Source organism: Mycteria americana, chromosome 3 (genome assembly GCF_035582795.1).
Source record: "Mycteria americana isolate JAX WOST 10 ecotype Jacksonville Zoo and Gardens chromosome 3, USCA_MyAme_1.0, whole genome shotgun sequence".
Taxonomy (NCBI): domain Eukaryota; kingdom Metazoa; phylum Chordata; class Aves; order Ciconiiformes; family Ciconiidae; genus Mycteria; species Mycteria americana.
The window spans coordinates 225,166-236,052 of record NC_134367.1 but is presented as its reverse complement, the minus strand read 5'-3'; the positions used below and the strand labels follow the sequence as shown (position 1 = coordinate 236,052).

General features: G+C 49.6%; 1 protein-coding gene across 2 annotated transcripts in view; it reads left to right on the top strand.

Moving 5' to 3' along the window:
- Positions 1 to 374: 374 nt before the first annotated feature.
- The window catches only part of NRBP1 (nuclear receptor binding protein 1), a 43,626-nt gene continuing 33,113 nt past the window's right edge, over positions 375 to 10,887 (top strand). For both annotated transcript variants that reach the window (XM_075497523.1, XM_075497521.1), the window contains exons 1-2: positions 375 to 508; positions 761 to 983. In XM_075497523.1, coding sequence (XP_075353638.1) covers positions 777 to 983 — 207 coding nt within the window. In that variant the 5' untranslated portion in view covers positions 375 to 508; positions 761 to 776. The remainder of the gene's footprint in view (positions 509 to 760; positions 984 to 10,887) is intronic.

Here is a 10,887-nt window from a genome sequence, read left to right as displayed (position 1 = left end):
ACCGGCGGTACCACCGCCTGCCTGTGGCATGGGGCAGCCCCACGCTCACCCGCCCGGCCAGGGCGGCGCACCCTCCCTCACAGCGCGTGCCCGGAGCCTCCCTGCGCACGCGAGAATACCCCCACCGCCCGTCACGGTCAGGGGCCCGGCGCACCCCCGTCCCCTTATATAAACTTAGCCCCGCCCACCGGCCAATCAGCGGAGGCTGACGGCCCCTCTCCCGGGCTCTCATTGGCTATCGCACGGGGCCAAGACTCTCTGCCCTCCCCGCCCCCCTCGACGGCCCTTCACGCAGTGAGCGCGCGGGCGCCCCCTATGATGTTATATACCTCGAGCCCCGCCCATCGGCCAATTCGTGGGGGCTGACGGCACGCTCCCGGGCTCTGATTGGCCGTCGGGCGGGAAGCCCCGCCCCGGACGGTGCGTTACGCAGCGCGGCGGTTGGCGGTGGCGGCCCGTCGGCGGAGTAGCGACGCGCTTGGGGACCGGGAGGTGTCGGGCGAGCCCGGTAAGTATGCAGCCCCCCCCTCCCCCCCCCCCCCCCCCCGCCACTTTCCCCCCTCCTCCCCATCCCTGCGCTGCTCCCCGCCGTCCTTCGCCTCGGGCCGGAACCGGCTCGGTCGGGCGCCGCCAGCAGGCCCGGGCGCGGCCCCGGCTGACAGGCCCACCGGGTGCGGCCCGGTCCGGCCCGCCGGGCCTGGCCTGGCCTGGTCTTACAGCCGTCTCGCCTCGCCTCACGGCCCGCGCCTCTGGCCCGCAGGTTGTGCGACCGCAGCATGTCGGAGGGCGAGTCTAAGCAGGTGCCGAGCGGCGGCTCCGACTCAAAGCCGGAGTCCGCGTCGTCCGGCCCCGGAATGACCTCAGTGTCTGCGCCGGTGACTTCCGCGGCGCCCCCGGAGGAGGAGGAGGAGGAGGAGAGCGAGGACGAGTCCGAGATCCTTGAGGAGTCGCCGTGCGGCCGCTGGCAGAAGCGGCGCGAGGAGGTCAGTGCTGGTGGACGCTTCCCGGGGCTGGGCCGCTGGAGTGCGCGAGGGAGCCCTGACCGAGCCGGGCAGGGCATGGGACTCGTGTGGGCTCTTGCCCTGCCCTGCCGGCTGTCCTCCTTCCACCTGTCCCTGGATCACCCCGGGCCCCAGTAGCGAGGGCCTGCCACGCTTCCAGGGTGGCAGGGAGGTGGATAGCCCTTCGCGGGCTGCGGGGCCGTCTTTTCTCGGGCTTGGGAATGTCGAGGCCAGAGCGTGGTCTGCTTTTCTCCCTGCACGTTCATTGTGCTGGAGGCTCTTTTGTAAGGGTGGTGACGGGCCAGCTGTTGCCGCTGTGTTGAGCGGGGAGTGTCTCCAGCACTTGTATGTGCATCTCGTTTCACAGATCTTTTGCTCTGGGAATAATGAAGAGCAACGTGTGTTCGCTAGGGAGTGTGAAATGAACAGTACCTGCTGTGGAGGCAGCCAGTTACCCAGTCTCATCAGCTTTTGAATTATGCCTTGGTTTTTGTTTGCTTTGAAGTCTTCAGTTAGGATAAAGCATAGCCAGTTCATGCAGACTTGTTTCTTGGCTTGTCCGATTCACATCCACTTCTCAGTGCGTATATCAGAATTGTCCTGTATGAAGATGCAAGTAGATTAGATCTTATTGTTTTGGACCTCTCCCTTTTCCCACTCTTTGCTGTGCTCTGTTTATCTTATTTGGGGCTGTCTTCACAAACTGGTTTCTGCTTCGTGTTGGCTCAGTGAAACCTGCTCTGGCTGGGCAAGCTGTATAGCTGTGGGGTAATTGCTGAAAGACAGAAAATGTTAACTCCAGTGCTGCGGCATAAGTGCTGATGTAGCTTTTCTCAGCCAAGTCAGGGCTGAGCGTAGAGGTTTGTCTGCTTTATCCATTATTGTAGACACAGGGTAGTTCAAACTCTGGTGGTGGTGAAAGAGTCATTTATTCTGATGTAAATTTGGAGGTCGAAGTAAGGTCAAGGATTCCCTGCAGTTCCTTACCTTTGCTTGCTTGAAAGCTGTCTTGGTTTTGTTAACATAAGTCAAATCCTAGCACGGTGTAGTAAGAATGTACTTTTTCTGGTGAAGCTGCACAGTTTGGGTTGCAATGGGGAGGGTATCTGTATGAAGGTTTAATTCCATCCTCCACAGTATATTCCTTACGATAACCTGAAGTGCTTTTTCCTGTGATCTGTGCTGAATTGGCACACATTGGGGAACAAAGCTGATGTTCAGTTTGTGTAGTCTTTTCAATATGTTTTATTTATTACTTATTATTTTGACACAGAAAGATAAACTTCCTTCCAGGCTTTTCTGTACTCTCCTACATAAATGTAAGATTTGGTAGGCTCTAGTATTTTCTTTGGATTTCAGTTTCCCCATCTGCAGACAAATTAAGGCCCAAACACAAGAAGTTCCTTAAAATTTCGACATGGCTAAATTACTGTCTTCTAGCTTGAGAATGAGAGTGGCTGGCTGGTTTGAAGGCAAGCTACCTCTATGTTAGATGTATGAGTATTGTTCCACCTTACAGGTAGAGGAATGACTGGTGAAGGCCACAAAACAAATTGTTGACTGGCCTGGGGTAAACTTGGGGCCTCTGATTCTCGAGTCTTCATCCGTCAAGGTTGCACCACCTCCCTGCAGGAAGTGCTGATTTGGTGCTGACTGATACCGGCTGCAGTTGCCCACGTGTAGGCCCTATGTCTCACGTGTGTATGAAAAACACAGGCTTCTAGTGATCACGCAGTTAAATTCTGGTTTGTCTCTTAATTTTGCATGTAAATTTGTGGCTTGATTAGACCCAAGCTTGTGGAGTGGCATTCATTCACTTTAACTGCATGACATCATACTCTGCTGTCTTCAGTTTTGGACTGATCTGTTCCCTGGAGTAAACTCTCCCACTGCAGATGTTCCAGCATTAAATTTATTTTGGAATAACAGCTTTACTTTCTGAGCATCTGGGTATACCAGCATAAAGTGTCTCTTGTGCCAGAGTGGTGTCCCTGTAAAGGGCTGTTAGCATGATGGCTCAGTCGACACTGGTTATTCCGGTCAGTGCAGCCGCGTAGACAAGCTCTTACTCGCTACCCCTTGGCAGAGAGGAGGTGTTACTCCATGGAAAAGGGACGTGCCGCCCCCTCCTCTGGTGATGCAATCCTGATTCTTTATCTCGGCAATATCTTCTCTGGATGGTGAATTAGGCAGCCACCTTGGAAGCAACTTAATGTGATAATCTGGAGAGAAAACAGCATGTGTGATTGCAGACAGAGTACGATTGTATGCACTACGTGTAGCCTGGTATTCCCTGGATGTTACGTTCTTTACTACTTGCTTTGAGTTGCATACTTGTATGTACATTTTGAAATGTAATAACCTCACTTTTTTTAAAAATTATTTTTAATAGCTGTAGGCTCTTCGCAATCCACTTCCTAGAACAGAGGTAATGTTGCACGGAGGCTGTGTGGAGAGGGGCCCTGCAAATCCAAGGGAGCAGGCTGCCTCTGTGAACAGGAAGGGTGTAAGTGCTCAGGCTGTTTACCGTAAACGAGGAGATTTCAGCAGAATAAGCCTCAGGCTGATTCCTGAGCGCGTCTGCCTCTTGCCAGTGCCTCCGCAGCGGATTCTGGGCACAAAATGGTCGTGGGGCGGCAGAACGGCCTGCGGTGGCCGTGCCAGTCCCGCTGCTTCCCTGCCGCCTTCTCCGAGGCGCTCAGAAGCGTTTCTCCGCCCGGGGGAAGCCGTCCGCACGCCCTCCCGAGCGCCCCAGCGCAGAGCGCACCCCGCCGCCAGCCCTACCGGGGCTGGGGAAGGCCGCGGGACGGGCACCGGCCGGGGCGCCGCTGGCGGGGCGGGGCGGGGCGGCTCCCCGAAGGACGGCTGCTCCAGCCAATGGCAGGGGGCGGGAAGCGTTACATCACCAGCGCCAGCTCCCATAGGCTGCTCGCCGCCTTGGCCACGCCCAGCGACGCCCTCGCGCCGGCGGCGGCTCCGCCGGTGTTCGGCTCCCGGCTGTGGCTCGGTGCCAGTGCCGGCCCGGGGCTAGGGGAGCGGGTCCCGGGGGAAGGGCCTGCTCTGACAGAGCAGTCGAGCGGGAGCTGCTGGAGCGCTGCCTCCTCTGTACGGGGCTTCTGCCCGGAGCCCCCGTTGCTCGCTCCGTCTTTGTTCCACTGCAGTGATCCGAGTCACATGGGAGCTCAGCAGCCCTAACTGATGTCTGGGTTCTCTAGTACAGGGGGCGTTCGCTAGCGCATCGGGCTTAGTGTGCTCGATTTGTGTCCAGAGTAAGTTAGCAAGTCAGCAGAGGCTATCTTGGGCGGGAGGGAAAAAGCTTCAGTTGTTAGCATAATCAAGTTAGCGGGATTGTGAATTACTTGGTCATATTTTGGCTACAGCAGCCTAGGCTAAACTATATCGACTAATATAACTTAAAATATATTGGTTCACAAGGGGAAAATAACGCCAGGCACAAGTCTAAACTGGGAGAGGAGTGGCTGGAGAGCAGCCCTGCAGAAAGGGATGTGCGGGTGCTGGTCGGCAGCAGGCTCGATAGGAGCCAGCAGTGTGCCCTGGCAGCCGAGAGGGCAAACCCCATCCCAAAGTGCATCAAACACAGGAAAAACAGCCGGTCAAGCGAGGGGATTGTCCCGCTGTATTCAGTGTTGGTGCGGCCTCCCCTGGAGTACTGCGTGCAGTGCTGGGCCCCACCATTTGAGAAGGATGTGAAGGTCCTCAAATGTCTCCAGAGAAGGGCAACAAAGCTGGTGAAGGGCTGGAAGGCAAGTCCTCTGAGGAGCGGCTGAGGACTCCGGGTTTGTCTCGTTGGGAGAGAAGGAGGCTGAGGGGCGACCTCATTGCTCTCTGCAGCTTCCTGAGGAGGGGACGTGGAGAGGGAGGTGCTGAGCTCTTCTCCCTGGGATCCAGGGACAGGACTCCTGGGAATGGTTCAAAGCCGTGCCAGGGGAGGTTCAGACTTGACACGAGGAAGCATTTCTTTACTGAGAGGGTGGCCAAACCCTGGAACAGGCTTCTTGGAGAGGTGGTCGATGCCCCAAGCCTGTCAGTGTTTAAGAAGCATTTGGACAACGCCCTTAATAACGTGCTTTAACCTGTGGTCAGCCCTGAAGTGGTCAGGCAGTTGGACCAGGTGATCCTTGTAGGTCCCTTCCAACTGAAGTATTCTGTTCTATTCCTGCTTAAACTTCAAATGTAAAAAAGGGTTATGTTGAGTTCATTGATTGTAATTTTTCTTAGAGGCAGGGACCTTCTGTAGGGCAAAATGTGTAATTGCTTTGAAAGTTGAGTAGTCTTTTAAAATTGAATGCTATGGTGAAATTTTTAACTAAGAACCTATTTTAACTAGATAGAGAACACTTACCTTTCCCAGAGTTCTCTTCTTTGTGGAACATTTAATGAATAGTGCATATCGTCATGCTTTGATATACTTTATGGGTGAAGTTGCTGCCAGAATGAGATGGCTGGGAGGGGGAGGGTGGAGGGTAAATGTGGCTCGTCCCATAGGATACTTATTTTCTGTTGGTTAAACAACTTATACAAGACAAGACTTAGTATTGCTCTGCTCTTTCCTGCACTGTATAACTAAGGTGAGTGTTTTCAGGTATCTCTCCTGTCCTTAAGCGCTGCAGGGACTGTGACAATCTGCTTTCTCCTGCTGCTGTGTGTATATTGCAAGTGTAGGTCTCCTGGTGTGTTGCAAACTGTATTGCTTTCCTACCTGAGCTGAATACCTCTCCGCAATTGTAACCATGCCCCTGGTTGCTCTCCTAATATATACAAAGGTGAGACTTTAGCCTCTGCAAGGAGCTGAAGATAAACTTTTAACAGGGGAATCTTGTCTCATGACAGAGAGGCATAGAGCCTCAGCTCTATGCTCACAACTTTAGGTTAGGGGAATCGTGGGAGGGAGAGACTGAGGCTGACAGGCTCTCCAAGCTTGTGCTTGCCTTGGTTCCTTTTGGCTTTTCTTTCCACTGTCCCCATGTGACACTCCATTTTCTTCTTTCGGTCAGCATGCATGCATAATTTAGTTTTCTTGGGTTGTCCAAGTATCTTCAGAATTATATGCTATGCCTCCTAGGAATGGAAACTTCTTAACAGAGATGGATTGCAGTGACATGCTTGCAGTTCATTTTTAGACTCCTGTCGCCGGCTAGTATTAAACCTGAAACCAAGAGCTTGGACTCAGTGTCTGCTGTCCCTGAGACCTACACAGATCATACAGAAAAGTGGCCCAAACATAATTGTAGGAAAACTTGCGCTCTGCTGGAGCAGAATCTTTTTTGCTTTTGAGCCCAGTATTACTGTGTTGGGCTTGGCAAGCTCATGTTAGTGGGAGGGACTTAACCATTCACAGACTTAGATGGTCTAATAGTTTGTCATGTGTTTAATAGCTATCTCTTGACCGGATATCTTTCTATGCCTTTTCTGGGTAGGTAAACACTGTGATTGCATAAGCCAAGACTTTATAATAAATGCTTTGTTGTCATCTTTGTAACATGCTTAGTAAATAGCCCGTTTAGTGCTATTGAATGAATCTGTATCATATTGTGGATGTGGGAACAAGCAGGTTCCCCTTTAGGTATGTGTATGAACATGTCTGTTATGGTTAAGAGAGAGAAAAGGACCAAGCAGACTTGGGTATGCTAGGCTTCCTCTTCTGCACGCTCCTTGCGAGGTGTAGTCAGTTGTGGTACAGCTCTTGCCAAATGCTGCTTTATTCCGTGATACAGAAGACTTTGCAAGGATGTGAAGCCTGGCACTTAAAGGAGAAAAGAGAGATAATGGGAGAAAGGGTACTGGTCTCTGCTTAAATACCTTTGCCCTTTCCCTGAGGATATGTCAGGCTGCTCAAGGTTAGTGGGAAAACCTTGTACCATTCTTGCAGTCCTGCTTGCATTCAGTCCCTTGACTGGGAACTTGCCCAAGTGCTGACTCGCTCAGTCCTGTGCAGATGGCAGGTATAGGGGTTGTGCTTCTTTCCTACAGATTCTGAAATCTTGGGGGTGATTTCTGGGGTGGCTGAAAGGTGATGTTTGAGCTCTTGCTAGCTGTCAACAACCTCCCTTGAGAAAGAAGTGACCTTGTGGTTGTCTGTTGTTGTCCTGTGGTTGACGTATTACTAACTTTTTTGCAAGCTCAGCTGCTGGGGCACTTTCCACGTTATGCCCCCACTTCAGTGGCTGCTGAGGTCGAGAGGTTCTTTTTTGTCTCATCCCTGGAGACAAATCTCTTGTATATAAATGTGTCTGTGCATACAGTGGTTGCTGTGTTGATTAATTCTTGTTTTCCTGTCTCTGGTATTTTCCACTGTCAGGTAAACTAGATGAAATGTGCAGACCTTCATAGCTTCCTTTACTGTGATGTGCAGACTAAGATAGGATGATGAAGTTCCATGTGGACCTGGGTTTCAGGTCAGGTGCAGAACTTGAAGACCAGTATTTGAAGCAGCATGCACTGTGCCTGTGGGTAGATCAGAATTCAGCGTTCGGTCTTCTTCATTGTACACCATTGGCTGGAAGTTCAGAAGATTAATATAGGCAGCACCACTGTCTTTAATACACCGCTGTTAGTTTGCTTCTCCTTTTCTTGTGAAAGACCTTGCTGTCATTTGGATAGGTGGTTCCCAGCCATTCAGGGGGCCCTTGATGGCTAGGTGGCGGGATGTTACAGCTGAATTTTAGTGCTTGGGCTAACATATGCTCTTGATCCATGCTAGTGCTATGAAATGTTAAGGAAAGAGCTGTGGTTTATGATGGGCTGAACCCAGAAAGACATGAAATGAAATGCTGGGTCTACTGCATCTTTATTTTACCTCTTTGTTGTCTTTTCACTCCTAGTGGGAGTCTTAGTTTCTTGAATAATTTTTCATCTGGAGCCGGTGGTTGACTTCTGCACCTCTGGATTTACATGTCTTCAAGGAGACAGAGTGCAGGATTCTTCAGGAGAAAATGCCAATAGACTGGGTGTTTGGATTCTGTGATGCTTGAGTCTGATTTCTTAGCCGCTGTTGTGACTGGAAGGAAACTTGTTGAGGTAGTAAAAGATAAGCACCAGTCTTTCTTTTCCTATCACACATCTGAGTTTCTGTATGTGGGAAAGTGAGGCATTGTTCCTTGGGAAGGTGGTATTTGAGGCACTCTGAGCTTTGGATTCTGCTCCTGGAGAGAGGACGGGTTGCAGAGATTCTGAAAGCAAACTAGTGCTAGGAGGGCTGCCAGCTTTTTGACAGGCTTTGGCAATGGACCTGCTTCTTTCCAGCTGGTGGAGAAAACCAATGCCATGCTGTAGTCTTTATGATTTTACTTGACCATTGGGAAGATACTCAAAAGAGGGAATATGTGCAGCTCTTTAAAATTTTTATTGGCTCATCTGGGGGCTTCCTGGAAGGAACGAACCCTTGAGATGTGCTTGAATGAGATGAGGGGCACTGCAGGATGTAGAGGGAATTGAGCCTTTGTCTTGGGCCTGTTGTCTGCAGACCCAGTATGGTCTTGCTTATTGACTGTAACAGAGAGCTGGCAGCTTGCTTAGTGCCGCCCCAGCCAGCATCACTTCTTGGCCTTTATGCTGCCTCAGTGGGGGAGCAGGTGCAGCCAGAGCAGCTGTCTGCTGCTTTTCTAGCTTTCCTGGGTGGTTAGAGGTGCTAGTTACACTCCAGCTGCCTGTGACCGAGGGATGGGGTTTGCTCTGCGTTCTTTACAGAGCTGTTCTAAAAATAACATGGTCTGTGTAGCTTACTAGCAGCATCAAAGCTTTCCCCTTGTCAGACCTCTGTCTCTTTAGACCTGCATTGGGAGACCAAGGGGAAGCGATCACAATATCGTGGTTGATGCTGTTTGGTGGGGGTCAGATGTTACAGCCAGGCTTATACTTGGGAAGGAACTTACTGCTGGGCCAGTGGAGGTGAGAGGCTGCTTGCTGTCTCAGACTCCAGGTCCTGCCTGCAGTGAGGCTGCATGGGAGATCCTGAGACACGGTGAAAGCATGGCCAGCCACAAATAGGTTAGCACAAATGGGAGCATGGTGCTTCTCCAAGCATCCCATGTTAACACAGGTGACATGAATAACCGTATCCTGTTTCTAAGGATCAGTGCTTAGGGAAAATCCCATTTCACAGTGTCTCCTGGGCCCTCTCTCTCTGCAAAATCTGGCCCCAAGACCTCTTGTCCTAACTTTCTGCCTAGTCTGGCTTGCAGTTCACTAGCAGATCTGTGTGCCTGCATGTGCAGATACACAGAAAGTAAGGAGCACACTTGCACAGAAAACAGTTTGAAAAATAATTTAATACAAAGACAGTTCAGGTGGTGGTGATCAGGAAGAGGACTTGGCTAGCGACTCATCTTGATCCTTCTCTTTCCACACTTTTGGCCCTTCCCTCAAACATCCCATGAATATTGTACCCAAATCCTCTTGTTTGATTCAAAAATTGCCCGTCTCCAACATCCTATTATAATTCCTGTATTCCTTTACACAGCATCTCCACATGGCTTGCATAATATTGCTGAAGGGGTTTCTCCTGTTGAATTGCCTAGGTGGGTTTTCCTAATAGGAACAATGACTTAATTGCGCACCTTTGTGGCCTTGGGAGTCCTCAGTTCAGTGTTTCATCCATCATGGATTAGGCTGTCTGGGTTCCCTGCCCTGTTGTGGTGGTTCTGATCACTGACATGGTTCTTGCTTATCCTTTGAATAGCCCTTCCTTACCCAGATATCTTTCCACAGCAGTTTGATGAAACTTTTTTTGGCCTGTTACTTCAGGGAGACTTCTGCAGCTCTCTCTGGAGTTGAGTGAACAACTGTTACAATGCAGAAGGCAGAAAAGTACAACTTTAAAAATTGTGATTACAGCAGTAGCAAGAATAAAGAGAAAATGTGGAATTGCAATACTCCCCTTCCAGATAGAAAATGAGTACCTCATGAATGAGGAACTCTGCTCTAGCTTTTTCATGTTTAGGTGGCAGAGCCAGAGCTTCTGCTGTTAAACCACCAAATAAGAAAGTGAACAGGAGAAGAATGGAAAAAAGACTAAGATGTTTTGCTGTGACACATTCTCGCAATAATCAGGAGTTGAGGAAATTTGAGCCAGGTAGTGTATGTGGACCATTGTATTTAGTAGTTACAAATGCACACATTTCAGATAACTAGGTTAATTTCAACTTGAAGCCCTTTTTACTTCTGATATATATCCCATGGTAGTCAGCTTTACAGTTTAATTTTTATATTTTTATATATATATATATATATAAAATGTCAGGATCAAGTGCTTCCTCATCATTCTCTTTAAAATATTATGTTTGATCACTTCATTGGCTGCTTTTTTGCTCTTGTATTATCAGAAATATGAAATAATTGCTTTCTATTCATATTCTGTGTGCCATGAGTGATTTTTACAAGCCTATTCAAGATTTGTACTTATAGCAGTATACCAATTTTTATGGCATTTTCTATTCCTTTTCTTGTAATTCCTAGTATTGATCTTTTAACACCTCTTAAGACCAAGTGGTGTTTTTCAGTTATCTGCAGTGATTTGAAGGTCTCTCTACCAAGTGAAGGTGTCACAGAATAGCAGGATGGGCTAGTACAGAATGAATGTAGCTAACTTGGAGTTTATCCTGTTTTTTCCCCTCTTTATGGTGTTTTGTATTACTGGCACTCATCTGAGCTTACTGTTCCTGGGTTCAGTACCGAGAATTTTCTGAACCTCCCAGTCAGTTATATTTCCAACTGTCCTCAGGGATGTGAACTATCTGTGCTATGTCCTTGGTGTCGTATGTTTGATGAGGGTTTTGATAATGGTACAGGGGTGATAATAGTACAGTAGATATAGAGGTACTAGCGAGTTACTGTAACCTTTCTGATGGGCTTCTCTCTGAATGTTTTT